Source organism: Symsagittifera roscoffensis, chromosome 1 (assembly GCF_963678635.1).
Source record: "Symsagittifera roscoffensis chromosome 1, txSymRosc1.1, whole genome shotgun sequence".
NCBI classification, from domain to species: domain Eukaryota; kingdom Metazoa; phylum Xenacoelomorpha; order Acoela; family Convolutidae; genus Symsagittifera; species Symsagittifera roscoffensis.
The window spans coordinates 61,984,699-62,001,808 of NC_087062.1; the positions used below are offsets into that span (position 1 = coordinate 61,984,699).

At 34.7% G+C, this 17,110-nt stretch overlaps 2 protein-coding genes across 5 annotated transcripts in view; one reads left to right on the forward strand and one right to left on the reverse strand.

The window, feature by feature from the left end:
- The window catches only part of LOC134846964 (elongation factor Tu, mitochondrial-like), a 448,088-nt gene extending 436,617 nt beyond the window's left edge, over positions 1 to 11,471 (forward strand). For all 4 annotated transcript variants that reach the window (XM_063864453.1, XM_063864436.1, XM_063864445.1 and 1 more), the window contains exons 5-8: positions 8,868 to 9,034; positions 9,240 to 9,509; positions 10,134 to 10,371; positions 10,813 to 11,471. In XM_063864453.1, coding sequence (XP_063720523.1) covers positions 8,868 to 9,034; positions 9,240 to 9,509; positions 10,134 to 10,371; positions 10,813 to 11,300 — 1,163 coding nt within the window. In that variant the 3' untranslated portion in view covers positions 11,301 to 11,471. The remainder of the gene's footprint in view (positions 1 to 8,867; positions 9,035 to 9,239; positions 9,510 to 10,133; positions 10,372 to 10,812) is intronic.
- The window catches only part of LOC134846936 (zinc finger FYVE domain-containing protein 1-like), a 436,861-nt gene that overhangs the window by 70,380 nt on the left and 349,371 nt on the right, over positions 1 to 17,110 (reverse strand). The window lies entirely within an intron of this gene.

The window sequence follows — 17,110 nt, forward strand, 5'->3', positions numbered from 1 at the left end:
TTGGTAGGGGCGCGAAGCTAATTATCTACTTTTTTTCTATGAAGGAAATCTTATGTTAACGCTCGTAGAAGTCATCTAAGTGAACCATTTATTGAACAAATGCTAACACTTGAGAGTTTTTGAAAGCTTGTTATAATTATATACGAGTTGTTTGATGGGATTGTTCTCGTTTCTAGAAACCTAAATATTGCATACTGATAAAACATGCTGGTGTTTGTTATTACGCTTGCGATTAAGCTCAGTATGCACTTTATTTTTTTTATAGCATACGCACATTGTTTTCAATTTGTTATTACGCTTGCTATTAGCAGGCGTTATCAAAGGAATATAGACCTTTTTTTCAGGTTAACAACTTGTTTAACAGAATCACTGAAAACTTTTGTATCTTGGTTGATTATGTGTCCGGCACTTAGCCTCTAGGCGAAGAATACGCCTGCGCTAGCAAAAGTCGTGGTTTTGGAATCTGACCAGGAACCAAAACCTTTTTTTCAGCTGGAAATATTCCTTTCCCAAAAATGTCGGCCTATAGTTTGTCTGTTTGTTTTTTTTTCTTTCATGCTTGCTTTTGCTGTTTTTTTTCGCCTGAAAACTATATTTGGCTTAAATAATTTCGGTTTTTTTCGGCTTAGTGGCCTGATTTGGGGTCAATTTAAGGTAAGCATACGTTTTACGCTTCACTTTAGATCGCACAAAACGTTAAAACTCTTAGAATAAAAGTTCAAAGTTTTTTCATGACACGGGAAATGAATTAAGTTTCGTCGGCTCAGTTGCCGCTTTTTATTTCTCTTTTGAATTTTCACTAATTGCCGTCGACTGTTTCTGGATGTGATTGCCGCAAAGAGAACATGATTCCATGCAATATTTTGAATTTTTTTAGTTGTTTTCTGAAATTTTATCTATCTTTTCAGACTAATTGGTTTTCTTTTCCTGTCTGCTAGCTTGTACTGCTATTTTATATTGTATCGCAAGTGGTGCGAATATCCGCTTCGAAGCTCCGCTTGTGTCTAAATGTTGTTGCTAGAATATTAGTTAATTGTTTGTCTGCTTTAATCTGTGCTTATTTCACTAATTTGATTTGTTTCTTCGTACATCAAGTTGTGTTTTTAGAATTATTGAAGAAATTTTTGGCAAATTGAAACTTAATATCGCAAACCCTCCTTAATAGAAAAAACTTGAATAATCATTTCAAGTTTTTTTTGCTCCTGATTCTTAACGCATTTAAAAAATATATAGCTTGAGACAACGTCGGCAACGAGTCCAGGGAAATCTAAGTGACTTTTTCTAAATTTTAGATTGGGCAAGGGTATTGTAACCGGGTACTAGACGTTTTTCACATAAATAACATTGTTCACAGAATAGTCAAAAAGTACTCAATATCAACTGTTCAATGTCCTCTAATGAAGTAATACCATGGTCAGTATATGGGTTGCATATATCGTTTGAGAGAAAATTAAGAGCTCTTGTAAAATAGTTTTGGTGCAAATTTTTTTTGTTGCAAGTTTTTTTTGTTAATTTCGGCGGTGGAGGCCGTTTGGCTTTAATTATGTCAGCTTTTTTTCGCAATATATATTTTTTTCGTTTATTTTATTGATATATGATTATACACAACGAGCTTGCAAGCCAACTGTATTAGTACGAACCTTCTTTTTTTTCTCACCTAACTCGCAAACAAAAATGATCATCAATTTATTGAGCGAGCATCAGTGGCTGAGTGTTAAGTGCAGGACTTACAATCTCTAGGTCGCAGATCGATTCCGAGACCTAGCCGATTTTTTACTAATTCGTGGTATATTTCTACTTTTTCGTATTGCACTTTATACAGCTGCTTTTTGTCGTGTTCTCGCTATGGTGTTAGTTTGTATATTTTTTGTGTATCTTTGTCAACAGCTGATTGTTTTTTTGCTTTCTGGTTTAAATTCTTTGGGAAGGTCTGGCTTAAATTGTTTGGTCTAAGAACGAGACGAAACAAGCACGAACCTATTATCCTGAAGTCGGATGAGAGAATTAAATCCACTTGGACTCGCGAAGGAACTATTTTTTTCATTTGGAAAGCAGACGAAATGTTGTTAGAAACTGTTTCAATGGTGTTTTCCGGAACTCAGCCGGACAAATGGGATCGTAAAATGGATAAAGTACAGGAACCAATTAGCCATAAAATTATTGATGCTACTGTTAACTTTTTACTTTCTAATGCACGATCATTAAAAAACACCATGAAGATGTGGAAGCACTCCGAAGTAGTCTCGAGTCTCCGATAAATTTACTATGTCTTACAGAAACGTGGCTTAATGAAATTGAAGATGTTAACTTGTTTAAAATCACAGGTTTCCATACCATCATAACTAATACCAGAAAAACTAGAGGTGGGGTAACTATGATACAGCTAGGCGATAAGGTTAACTTATTAGAACAGTTTGAGAGTGGCATTCCAGAATCCTTATCAATCCTTGTTGAAGTTAGTGGTAAACAATTTATAGTTGTGTTGGCATATGTACCCCCACGATATGATAAAAGTAAATTTGTCGATGAGCTCGATAAGGATCTAGAGCGTCTTGCTCAGTATAAAGTACCGATAATTCTAACGGGAGATATCAACATCGATACACTGCAGAAAAATAAGCTACAGCAATCATATCTGATCACAATAACAGCAAATGGGTTCGAGCTTTTGAGTAAATCTGCAACTCGAATTAGTGACACATCTGAAACTTGTATAGACCATTTTATAATCAGGAATTTAGAAAATCCAACCATTGAAGTATTAGATAATGAATGCTTTTCTGATCATTATCCCATAATATTGAAATCTAATTTTGGCGTAAAAGGTGATTTATCAAGTTATTCATATCGTGATATGTCATGCTTAACAAAAGAAAATAAAATGAAGAATTTTTTGTTAAGTTTGAAACAAAACTTAGAAGATGCAAACCTGATCAGCGATAATAACATAGACCTTGCGTGCAAAAAGTTCAATCACCTCTTAATGAAATCCCTAAACCTTTTTGCACCATTACGTATTATGATACACAAAAGCAAAACTAATGCTCCTTGGTTCGCTAAAGGCTTGAACAATTCGTTTTTTAAAAGAAATCGCTTGTACAAATTGTGGAAGTCAGACAAATTGAATTCTCTTTAAAAAAGTTAACTTTCTTAACCAACGTCAAAAAGTCGAAAAACTTTTAAGAATCGCGAAAAAAGATCATTACTATCAAAAATTTAATAAATGTATTGGAGACTCGAGACAAGTATTTAAAGTTTTAAATGAAATAAATGGCAAAACCGCAAAATCATCAAAAATTGCAGCTCTCTTACTCAATAACAATAAATTATCTGATCCCGTTCTAATATCTAACGCTTTTAATGATTATTTCGCTTCGGTAGGAACCAAGTTAGCAAGCAAAATAGAAAACGTGGGGCCAGTGATTAAAATAGAAGACGTAAGCCAATCTATGGATCTCTTTAATAGTACAGTTTGTGAGATAATTGATGTGATAGAGCGTCTGAAGCCCAAGCATACTTGTGGCATCGCCGAAATTAGTAACCTTTTTTTTAGTTAAAAGCAGGTATGTGTTAGCACCTTATTTAACATACTTAACTAATCTCTCATTTTGCTCCGGTTTGTTTCCTCAAAGCCTCAAGTATGCTCCGCTTGTACCTCTTCATAAAGCTGATATCAGAATAATTATGAGCAATTACCGTCCAATATCACTTTTAAGTAGCTGCAGCAATGTTATTGAAAAAATCATGCACTCTCGATTTTACAACTATCTTGAAAAGTTTGAATTACTGTATCATCGTCAGTTTCGGTTCAGGGAGAAGTTTGCCACAGTTGATGAATTAGCTGAATTGACTGAAAGATTAAGACTAGGTGTTGATAAAAACATTAAATATAGCTTCTTCATTGATTTAAAAAAGGCATTTGATACGCTGGACCATAAAATTCTTTTGAGGTAGTTAGAATGCTATGGAGTACGTGGAAATTGCTGCAAATGGTTCGAAAGCTATCTATCCAATAGTTATCAATGTGTACATGTAAACAACTGTTCATCTGATTGGTTGCAAGTAAACACTGGAATACCTCAAGGCTCTGTTTTAGGCCCTCTCTTGTTTCTTGTTTATATTAACGACATACAGCACGCAGTTTGCAATTCAAATGTGTTTCTATTTGCAGATGATACAAACATATCATATCAAACATCTATCTATGAAGAATACCAGTTAGATTTGACCAACATTTCTTCCTGGCTTTGTTCAAATAAATTAACCTTAAACTCAGATAAAACTACTTTAGTTAATTTTACTAAGGATAGAAGTGCGTCCAATCTTTCTTTTGATATACTTGATTTTACTTTTCAGCCGAAACTTTTTTTGCAAATACCTAGGTGTCATTGTAGATGATAAGCTTAAATTGTTTCACCATATACAGAATGTTCAATCAAAACTAGGTCGTCACTCTGGTGTAATATCAAAAATGAGACATTATGTACCAAGATCCATCCTACTGAAATACTATGTCGAATATCAAGCCAATAATACAATATGGCTTGCTCGTCTACGGCGGCACGAGTTTTTATTAAAACCCAATTTTGAATATGCAACGAAAAATTGTTCGCATGATCTGCTTCAAAAGGAAATTTGATACCATTACTAAATTCTTTTCTGATAACAAAATACTAACAGTTCATGAGCTATATGTGTACGATTTGATGAAGTTTTGTTTACGATCACTAAATCAAAAACATCCAGCTTGTTTTCTCAATTCTTTGTTTACTTTTAAAAATTTTGCCTATAATACGCGAATTTCAGAAGGTCGAACATTTGTTCCACCATTCTGTAAGAATAAGGTAAAATCATGTTCTTTGACTAATAGGGGTGCAATGTTATTGAATATTATGAGTATAAATAAGCTCTTACCTGAAAATTTTGGATTGATGTCAAAAAATGAAGAAAACAGTTTCGTCCATAAATTTAAAGATAATTTCATTTGTTGCAATTACGAGTTGGTGCAAAACATATTTCTTTGAATTTTTTTAAATGGTACCCATTGGCTAAATGCTATCAAACAACTATTCTAGGGTTGCGATTCTATGCTGAAAATATGACCCTCCAAATCCTTGTAGTTTTCGAGAAATCGCATTTTTTAGAAAGTTTTTAAAAGAAATGAAAAAACTTAGAATTTTTTCTTTTTTTTTCGTATTATTTCTCATATTCTTAGTTCGTCAGCTGGAGTGAGAATGGGCCGAAATGACAGGACTAGATGTAATAACTATTCCTTAATGAGGGCTTAATTTTAGGGAAAAATAAATTTTTCCCCACAATCCTATTTTTATTCGAATATAAATTTATCTTTTTTACTTAGTTGCAATCCTAACTTTGTTCAACGGGTAGACGTCAAGTAGGCACATACTGCGCCTTTTGTCTATCCCCTCCATTTTGTTGATTTAACAATTTCAATAAATTGATGCTTGTATTATCAACTAAATGGAGAAATAAATTCTTTTCCTTCCTATTATCGTCAAGATACCACGGTGCTACAACAATAACAACAGCCAATGATGCTTATCATGACTAGTGTTGAAAAACCGCGGGACTCCCATTGAATAGTTTGATGCCACTTCGAAGATTGGGTTCATCTAGAGTATACAAAACTGAAAGGCACCAGTGGAGAAATTAGTGTGAGTTTCTGTAGCGGAGCTTGTGACTGGAGACGATCATTCGCTGCAACAGAGCAAACATCAGTGCCGATGAAGTCAACTTTAACTATTGATATCGAATATTCCAATTAGATGCTAATGGTCGAGAAAAACAGTAGTTGTTTTGAACCTGAAATGATAGCTAATTTTTAAAGAAGAGAACATAAAATAAGAACTGTTATTATCATAAATGAAGTCAAATCTAATGATGAGATTGATAAAAAATTGACAAGAAAAGTAAAAGAAACAGATTGCTTAGGAACAAATCAAAAGAAAACTTACCCCGGAGCGAGTTTGCCGCTAGTGAATCTCTTGTATTTCAAAAGTTTAATTTCTAGGAGTCTTCATTTTAAGAGAAGTGAACTAAATGATTCGGAACCAAAATTTTGTATTCCATTTTTCCAAAACTACATGCGCGAAAGTGAAGAATTGTCAAATTTGTTTTGACGCAGCTAAGAAAGAAAAACGAAAATGAACAAGGATAGGCGGTTACTGTGCAAATAACACCACGCAGAAAAAAACGACTGATTCGAAAAATATTGTATTTTTTTTCACTATGGTCGGAACATTCAGTGCTATTTGCACAGTAACCTGTTACTCTTGTTTATTTTTGTTTCTTTTTCTTAATTGCGTCAAAACAAATTTGACAATTCTTCACTTTCGTGCATGTAGTTTTGAAAAATTGGTTTTGTAAGTTTTGGTTCCGAATAATTTAGTTCACTTCTCTTACAATGAAGACTGCTCAAAATTAAACTTTTGTCAAGTGAAATAAAAGTGATTCACTGGCGCCAAACTTCACTTTTCGCCATTTGAAACTTTTTGATATATTTTTTTGCTTTCTTAGTAATTTTTAATTTTTCGTCTTTTTTACTATGACTGCCGAATATTCCTAAGTTTGAGTTTTTCGTTCAGATCTTTTTATCACAACACCACGCAGAAAAAAACGACACTGATTCGAAAAATATTGTATTTGTTTTACTATGGTCGGAACATTCAGTGCTGTGATAAAAAATCTGAACGAAAAACTGGAAATTAGAAATATTCGGCAGTCATAGTGAAAAAGGCAAAAAGTGACGAAAGATTACTAAGAAAGCAAAAAAATATATCAAAAAATTTCAAATATTTTTGCGGAAATTTTTGAAGTTTTTGATAATTTCCAAATGGCGCTATAAAAACTCCAAAAACAACTTTACTTATGACAAACTAAATTTTCACGATCCAAATTTAGCAAAATAAACTATTTTAGCATGCTCGCTTGCATTATTTGCTCGAATTTAGACTAAATCTCAAAAAAAAATCAAACCAGCTTTTCTCGACTTTTTTCAGAAAAAATTCTGGGTTTTTTTTTAATGAGTTTTGAATTGCGACTAAAAGGGCTTTGATATGATATATCACTCAACCTAGTCCAATGATTATTTGTGGTACCTGATTTTGCGTGAAAAACTAAAACACACCCGAATACAAAGTTCCTCCCCATTTTCAATGGTCGGAACAATAAAGACGAGATAACTTGAATGATATTTAAGTGCCATAATTATACCGATACTTGCCACATCTCACCCTGCATAAAAACGAACTAGAGTTTGAATGAATATGGAGTGATGGCTATAAGTTATGATCAACTTTGAATAAGCACCTTAACTTGTTTGAATGATATGGTTGGATCGTCTCACGAAAAAAGAAGAACTTCTACAAATCCGCTTCTACAAGTTTTATGAAGAATGCATTCTATCATTCTCCGAAAGGAAGCATTCCTCTGTCTTTTCAAAGCTCCTGGCCAACGTCTATAAGACATTGAAAGAATGAGATATTTTCGAAAAAGAAGTTCCCACTCACCCAGCAGAATTGTCTTCAATAAGAAATTTAACAGCACAAATTAACAACAGAAAATGAGTATCTGCCTCAAAGGCGTTGTACCAAAGCCAATTATGGTCTTTTTTTAGTCACTTGTGCGGATGAAACCCTCCGAAAACCCTAACAAGCCTATTATTTCGACTACAACGCATGTTATGGAGCAAAATTATGCTAAATCGTTTTAAAAATAAAAAATTCGGATTGTTACTTAGGATAGCTTTTTAAAAGAAAAGCGAGCAGAATGTTCAGATGGAAAAATTTGTGCGACGGTGTACGTGTCATACAGGAGGTCTTCAGTCGTGAAAACTTCGTAAACGCTTTGAATTTTCTAATTGATTCACTTGCGTCCTTTAGCCTGGCTTCCGCGGAATAAAAGAATGTGACCAAATCGAAGGTTTAAGAAAATTCAGATACAAGAGCGCTGTTTAAAGATTTGTGGGAAGAAGTGCATGTTCTCAAACGAATGATTCTCCTAAGTCTCAAAACCCAGCTGAGTAAATCAGTTCCAGAATCGATTAGGCGAAAGAGTTTTTTTATTTTGAAAGTTGTCTTTGAAGTTCAAATAAGTTTCATTATTTGAAGGCAAGGTCCGTGGATCATTTTTTTTCTGACAAGATGCTTAAGATTTTAATGCGTAAGGAAGCACAATTAGAACTCAAAACAGTATAAACCGCGCGAGAACAATCAAACAAAGTCTTGTGTCAAAATGGCAATAAAGTGCATCACATGTGTTGCTTTACCTGCCTCCTCCCTCGTATGCCAACAATAAGAAACAAGACCAATTGGTAAAATCAACTTAACTAGGTTCGTCAAACGAGTATTTGAGGCTATTAGAGCAACAACAACACCACGGAACAAGCAAGATTTATAAAACTCTTCATGGCTTGTAACTTAAATCATTCTAAGAAAGTTGATTTGAAATAAAATTTGGTTTTATTATATAGCAAACATTTATTACTAGAAGGGAGAAGACTGTGGTTCCTGTCTGCGGATAATATAAACATTATCGCAAATTGCAGTTTAAGTAAAGCCTAACATGAGCATAAACTGGCCAATTTCAACTAATTTAAAAAGTTCATTTGGTCAACTTATTTGAAAAGTTCATTTGATCAATACCTTTTTTATTTATTAGGTCTAAAATGGTCAGAAATGAAATGAGAAAACTTGTTTGATTTGCTTGTTGAAAATAATCAAAATAATTACCATGTCGAAAGTAAGTACTGAAAATCTGCAATTTACTGATATCTTGTATAAAGTGCACCGTAAAGTAGCAGAATTTGAAAGCTTGGGTATAAATTTTTACTAACTTTTTTGTTGCAGATCTGGCGGACAAGGGGCAGGCAGAGGCGAAGAAATACGACGAGATAGACAAGGCACCCGAGGAGAGAAAGAGAGGCATCACTATCAACACTGCCCATGTGGAATACGAGACAGATAAGAGACATTATGGCCACACAGACTGTCCAGGCCATCTGGACTACATCAAGGCAAATTTCAGATTTTTTATTTTGGTTTATGTTACACGCAGTCAGGTGTTTTCTTCTTAATATGTTTGAAATCAAACATTTTTCTTATATTCGCGTTGTTCATCCTTAATACCCTTGGCTAAAATCAACGTTTGTATAGACGCAAGTGTCATTTTTTTAAATAGTATCATTTTTATTTTTTTGAATCCATTGTTGTTTGTTGTAGAACATGATCACAGGGGCGTCTCAGATGGAAGGTGCAATTCTTGTAGTGGCTGCAACAGACGGTACCATGCCCCAGACAAGGGAGCACCTTCTGCTGGCCAAGCAGACTGGAATCAACCGCCTGGTAGTCTACATCAACAAGTGTGACGCAGTGGACGATGCTGAGATGCTGGAACTGGTGGAGATGGAGTTGCGAGAGGTGCTGACAGAGTTCGGCTATGACGGAGAGAACACGCCTATCGTCAAGGGGTCCGCTCTGCACGCGCTTAATGTAAACACAAATGAGTAGTATGCTATCATGTTGCACGAATCTGAATTGATAGCCTTTATTGAGAATTATCCAGACTCTAATATAGGTCGCGATGATTTTTTTGAGGAAAAGTCTTGAAATTCGATTAGACTCAATTTTTTTTCGCGGTTTGACTTATGATTTCTTTTTTAGTTCTGTTTATTTTCTTTGTTAAAAGAAGGCAAACTCCATTATCGAACAGCAAAAGTGTAAAAATCACGAAAAACGCGATCGACTTCGAAAATCGAAATTAATTATTAGATTTCTCTGCGAAACACAAATTTTACTTATCGATACGTTTTCTCAAATTGGGTTAATTTTATTAAAAAAGTGCCAATTATAGAATATTTTCTGAAATTGAAAGATCTATAAGCGAATCTATTTTTTTTCTTGAAAGTTCGCTGTGTTTTGACCAAAGTTTGAGAATGATTCTTTTTCTTTGTGACCCAAATCTGAGTTAGCTTGAAGTTTTTAGTTTCGCTATAAAGTATAGTTTTTTTGTTTGTTACAAGTTTTTATGCTGCTTGAGTTTAACAGCATCTTCGGCATAACTTTTTGCTATTTTTGTAGCTGTTTTCCGAAAAGCCATGTCCGTTTTGCTTACAGGACAAAGATCCCAAGCTGGGAAAGGAGTCGATAGAGCAGTTGTTGTTGGAGCTAGATCAATACATTGAGTCACCAGTGAGGGATCTAGACAAGCCGACTCTGTTACCTATAGAGTCCGTCTACTCAATCACAGGAAGGGGAACGGTCATCGCAGGCATGGTCAAACGTGGCACCCTCAAGAAGGGAGATCAGTGTCAGATTATCGGATTCGACAAACAGTTCAAAGTCAGCGTCTCGGGTAAACTTCGTTCCTCCACTCTACTTTTGCTTTGCAATTAATAGTTCTATGAGACAGAGGCGGATTTGGGGGGGGGGGGGGGGGGGGGCGACGACGACACCCCCTCTCAGGGATTTGACCCCCTGCCGACCCAAAGGGTCCCCCTTCGATCTATTTTGAGATATCCTTTTTTGGCTGAAAAAAATGGTCGACAAAATTTCGAAAAATGTTTGAAAATCCGCCCCCTCGAGAAAATCCTAGATCCGCCCCTGCTATGAGATGAAAATAATGGAATAATATCAAATGGATTTTCTCCTTGCAATCATACTGTGCCCATATGATATATTGAAAGATTTTTGGGTGTAGTACTAGTTATCACTCATTCAACTTTAAAAATTAATGATTTAGTTATAAAATAGAAGGGAGTCTTAGGAATGAAGCCGTACTGGATAAATATTTTAGGTATGGAAACATTCAAGAAAACTCTGGATGAGGCTCAAGCTGGTGATAATGCTGGAGTACTGGTTAAGGGCGTGAAGCGTGAAGATCTGAGGCGTGGAATGGTGCTCACGAAACCAGGAATGTTCACTCAACACAAGAGAGTCGAGGTGCAGATCTACCTTCTGACTAAAGATGAGGGCGGTCAGAATAGACCCCTGCTGGACGAAGCAGTAAACATGATTTACTCTTTGACTTGGAACTTCCCTGCCTATGCTGACTTGAGTGGAAACGAGACGGCCAAGACAATTGAGCAGAATGTGGTTGACAAAAAGGGAAATGATATGGGAAAGAAGCATAGAAAACTGATAATGCCTGGCGAAGATGCAAAATTGGTGTTCAAATTGACCAGAGCTATGCCCTTTGATGTCGGGCAGAGGTTTACAATCAGAACAGGAGAATTCACACTTGGAACTGGAATTGTGACTAAGTTGCTACCTGACGACGAGTGAAATGAATTCACTCGAAATTTTGGCTGCTACTGTTTTCCCTGAATAAGATAGTCATCTATGATTATATATCGACTAATTTGGAACTTTGTGATAAACTTGAGGTATTTTTGATGGATAGTACGAAGCTTGACTTTGCATTGATTGTTCTGAGAATAAATGTTTATAATATAATCTTGTCTCCAGAACTAGTTAAGCGAGTATATGCATGTATTTACAACTCTGTTGTGTATCAATTCAGGCAGTGGTAAAAAAACATATTTTTTTAACCATTCATCAATGAAATCTAGAAAGAAGTTATTTGAAGTTGGAATTTGAGGTTAAAACTGAAGTTAGCTTTTTGCTATTGACAAAAATTGCGTAATTTTAGGGAAAAATGCAAATTTACCCAATTACAAGGTTCTTTTTAAGATTCCATGAACGCAGTGAAGAGTCTCTCATAGGTGGTGATGATTTTTTTCCGGAAAAGTCTTCAAAGTTTGTTACAATCAAGTTTGAGTTTTGATTTCTTAAGTTTCTATTAAAAGAAGGCAAACTCCTCTTTTGAACAGCGAAAGCGTAAATTTCACGAAAAACGTGATCGACTGCTAATTTTGAAAGCTGATTTTTATTTAAAGATTTTTCATCGAAATAAAAAAGTTAGCCCATTGATCCAATTTTCTCAAATAGATTTGATTGAATTGAGTTGTCGGCTTCGTTACCATTTCGTTGATTTTGCTTTGATGCTAATTTAACATTCAATTGTTTTACTTGGCATCATTTTGGACAAAATCAGGAGAACGATATGAAATAATTTTATCGAAAAAGTGTCAATCAGGGCGGATCTAGAATTTTTTCGAGGGAGGGGGCGGATTTTCAAATAGTGGATTTTCATATAGAATTCGAAAATTTTGTCGATCTTTCTTTTTTTTGGGTCGACATAATTGATTTTCCGAGCTCTCATAAAGCACTAAAATACCCTGTTTGAAGATTTGAAAAATTCTGACCAAAAAATAGTGTTTTGGCGCGCGCTCCCACTCAAAATTAGTATATATTCGGACACTTTTGGGGTCCGTCAGCCAAAAATGTGTATCTTAAAAAGTTACAGAGGGGGACCCTTTGGGTCGTTAGGGGGTCAAATCTCTAAGCATCTGCCCGTCCCCTAAATCCACCACAAATTTTTAAAAAGCTAGTCAGCGTTTTTTTTTATTCGATGGACGAAGTTCAGATTCTTATATAGGCCATGAAGGCTTTTTTTCGTTTTTTTTTTCTCAGGAAAAGTTGAAGTTTTTTCACTCTCAAATTCAAGTTTTTGCTATTTGACTTTGATTTTTCTGAAGTTTAATTGATTTCCTTCGTTAAAAGGAAGACAAACTGAACTATCGAACAGCAAAAGTGTAAAGTTCACGAAAAATGTGATTGATTCTAGTTTCGAACGTGGGAATTATTTTTTAGATATCTCAGAGGAAGAAAAACCACCTATTAATCCAGTTTTCTCAAATTTAGTTGATATTATCAAATAAAAGTCATTCATAAGCTGTTCTTGAAATTAGAAAATATTTGAAAGCCTATATTTTCTACTTCAAAATTCGAAACTTAAGATTTTTCGAAAATAAGTCAGTGTTTTTAGATTCGACGAACGCAGTTCAGCCTCTTATATAGGTCGTGATGATTTCTTTCCGCTCTATTTTTCTATTTAAAGTTTGTTCACGCTCCAATTTGATTTTTTGCGGTTTGGTTTTTGATTTTTTTTAAATTCATTTCTTTTGTTAGATAGAAGACAACATCCAAATCGAACAGCAAAAGCGTGAAGGTCAAAAAACGACTTCTAGTTTCGAAAGTGGATTTAAATTTTAAAATGTTCGGAAGTATAGCCATTTTTTTTGTTTCAGTTCAGTGACATTTGTTCATCTGCCTGCTGCCTGGGTTTTTTATTTCAATTTCGAAAGATGAAAAAAAGCATAACGTTTTCGTTTGCTTCCTTGAGCTCATCGACTCTTTTCCAACTGTTTTTTGGCTTTTTTTAGTGTCAGTCAGAAAAATCAATAAGTTTACATTAATTTTATTTTTCTGTTAGTATATGTTGTGTGCGTAAGTGTGTGAGTGCGTGTGTATGTGTGCTTTTTGACTCATTTTTAATCGGTTTTGTCAACTTTTTTGTGACCTGATTTTGCTATGTCTGTGATATGTCAGCACGAGGGTCGTGTGTTCGAATCCCACTTCGGTCACGATTGGAGAAGTCCCAGTGCCATCCGCCTTCTCAAGGTAGGATTCGCTATGTCTAAATGGATGACAGGCTCTTTTTCTTGTCCCTCTTACCTGCGATTTTTTTGAAGTTAATTTATTGTTCGCATGAACCGATTGTTATTATGCTTGCGATTAGCAAGCGTTATCAAACTGGAATATAGACTTTTTTCTGGTTAACAACTTGTTTAACGGAATCACTTCTGTCTTCTTTCATATTGATTTCAAACTTCTTTGCATTCACGGCCAGTTTGGCCTGGAGGTAACGAATATGCTTAGGACGACAAAGGTCCGTGGTTCGATTTTGACCAGGACCTGTTATTTTTTTCAAACGGAAAATATTTTGTTTCAAATAAAACTGTCGGTCAGTTATTTGTCTGCTAATCTGTTGTCGGCAGTTTTTTTTGCTGTGAGCTTTTTTTCTTTATTGCTTTGGCTTAAGCTTTTGCTGCGGGCATTTTTCTTTTTTTTTGTTTTAAGTGTTTGATTTGCTCTTACTTTTTGTAATTGTACCTACCTTGACTTGGTATTTCCTTTGCGTTTTTGTTTCGTTAAAAAAAATTATCGTCCTAAATTATTTCGGCCTATTTCTTACTGTCTTAATGACCTAATTTTGGGTCGTTTCAAGGAAAAAACAGCTTGAACACTCCCCTCCTCATTTTTCATGTTGGTTGTATGTTTGCCAATCGGTTTGTTGAAATTTTTTTTCAATGGAAAATTATTTCCAAATCTATACTATATTTAAATGCTAGTGACAGCTATCTCCCATGTTTAAGCATAATAATTTTGCATGGTTAACGAAAATTTTTTTTCATGTTTAAGCTATATCATATATTGCAATGCTTAAGAAAGTTTTTCAATTAGTTTTCCGCAAGGTCAGTAACTTTTCAGTAATTTTTTTGAGGCCAAATTAAGTCTGTCTGTATACCTGCTTTTTAAATTAATTTGATTGTCTGTCTACCCGTCTCCTAATTTTTTAACTTTCTTCTATCAAATATGTTATCTATTATATATTTAAATGCGGGCTTCACTATCTCGCCATGTTTAAGCTTTTTCAACGAATTTTTTGCATCTTAAACAAAAGATTTTTTTCACGTTTAAGCTATATCGTTTATTGCAATGGTTAAGGTTTTATTTTTCCGTTTAAATTCAGTGTTTACTTCATCAAGTTTGTATTAGCAACCCAATAATTGGATGTTGCCAGACTTTTCCCAAGTTTTGCGATTCTGGCCTCCATATATGAATAACCAAATCCTTGTAGATCTCAATCCTGTTATTGGGTACTCTCAGAAGGTTGCAAATCTGGCCTCTGAATATGTCTGCTCAAAATCTTGGAGTTTTTGAGATAGACGTTTTTTAGGATTTTCTTAAAGTTTTTCAGAGAACTTGGGTATTTAACTTTTTATAAAACTTGAAATTACCATATGTGTAGTGAGGCTCTGCCAGGGTACTCTCAGGAGTTGTGAATTTTGTCTCCAAATATGACTGCTCAAAACCGTGCAGTTTTCCAGATATGACGTTTTTTGTGATTTTTTTAAAATTCCTAACCTGTAGTTGGGTGCTGTCCGAGTAATCTCAGGAGTTGCAAATTCGGGCTCCAATTAAGAATGCTCATACCTTTTTTATTTTAGAGATACGGCGATTTTTGTGATTTTTTTTGGAATTTTTCAGAAAACTCAAATTTCAAAATAGTTCCCAACCCTGCAGTTGGGAACTATGTAGTTGGGAACTAAAATCATAAAAAACTAAAGTGAAATTCCCAACCCTGTAGTTGTGTGCTGTCAGAGTACTTTCAAAGATTGTGAATTTTACCATCTAATAAGACTGCTCAAATCTTGGTTGTTTTCGAGATATGAAATCTTTTCTGGTTTTCAAGCAAAAATACCTCTGTTTAGAAAACTTAAGGTGAAGTTTCTCAAAATATGAATTTCCGATCTTGTGGTTGGGTACTGTAAGAGAACTCTCAGAAGATGTGAATCTTGCGTCCAAATGCGACTGCTCAATTGCTTTTAGTTTCCCAGATGTGACTTTATTAGTTCATTTTAAATTTTTCGAAGAACATAAAACTTCACAAAATTTTATGGTTCTTCAAAATATGTATAGAAAACTTGAATAAAAATTTTTGCAAAATTTGTCACTAAGAACCCTGTAATTGGGTGCGGTCAAAGCACACTCAAAGAATGCAGATCTTATTTTCAATATATGCGGTTTATCATGAGTACCGGAGGTGCGTTTTACGCTAGTTTATTGGAAAAAAATTAAATTTTTCTCAGAAGCTTATACTGATTTTCAAAAAGGGCTATCAATTGAAAAACTTTCTACTCTTTTTGTGCTTGTATACTTCCCTAGAGTCTCTTTTTTTGACCCCTTTGTCTATAGCTTTCGAAAAAGTATGTGAGGGAATATTTGACCCTTATTTTTGATTTCTTTTCATTTTCTTGAAAAAGCCCCTCTCAAATCTGAAATTTTAGTTTCAATAAATAAAACAGTTTCGAAAAGCTCCCTGCATGAACGTCTTCGCCCAAATTTTGTTTACACGTAAAGTTACGGCTATCGGAATAGTCTAATTGTTGATTTTTGGCCGTTTTTTAAAAAAAATTGAGTATTCTCGAAAACTACCCCGCCATATTTGAGATTTTGAGTTGAATTCACAGAACGGGTTGTGGGAAGCTCATTTGCTGGCACCGAAAGTTATGGCTTTCGAAAATGTTTTTATTGTTTGGCGGTTTGTTTTCACATTTCTCGAACTACCCTCCAAAATGTGAGATTTTGCAGCTTGAGTGAATGCCTTCTGCATAAGCGGCTACGCCCTATTTTTTCATTCACACAAAAAGCTATGATTTTGGGAAATGTCAATTTTTTTTTAATTGGCGGTTTTTTGGGATTTTTTTGTCAACTATCCTGCCAAATCTGATACCATAGGTTAAATCGAAACAACAGGTTAATGAAAGCCTACCTTTATAGCTCTCTATGACCAGTTTTTTAACAAAAAAGTTATGGACGTCAAACCAGTCGAAGTTTTGAAAGTTTGACAGTGTTTTGCAAACTTTTTGACCTAAAGCGAAAGCTAGCGTGCCAATTTTCAGGTTGTGTTCAATCGACAAACCTAGTTTTAGGAATCTTTGCTTAAGCTGCCACAACTGGCTCTTAGCAATAAAGTATTGGATTTTGGAATTCTTTTTGACTATTTTTTAGAACTTTTGACCGTTTTATAGAAACTTACTTAAAATTTACACAATCAAATCTGAGATGAAAAGTTCAACTGAAAGAACCGGTTGCGCCAATGGTTCCTGCAGAAGCGGCGGCTCCTTTTTTAAGAAAAATTTTATTTCCTCGGGAAAATTGATGATCTCAAATTGTTTTACTCTTCTCGCCTTATTTACTTGGGAAACAACTAAGGTTTTAGGCAAAGTCCAATTTTTGAAATCACATTTTTCGTGCCGCATTAGTATAGCAAATTCATTCAGTATCAAACACATACCTCCAGCTTTAGCTGGTCCCCTAGTTGCTTTTCATCTAGACTTACGAAAATTTTTGTTTACCTAGTTTTTTCAACCATTTCGATGTTTTTTCGACTAATGTTTTTGTTA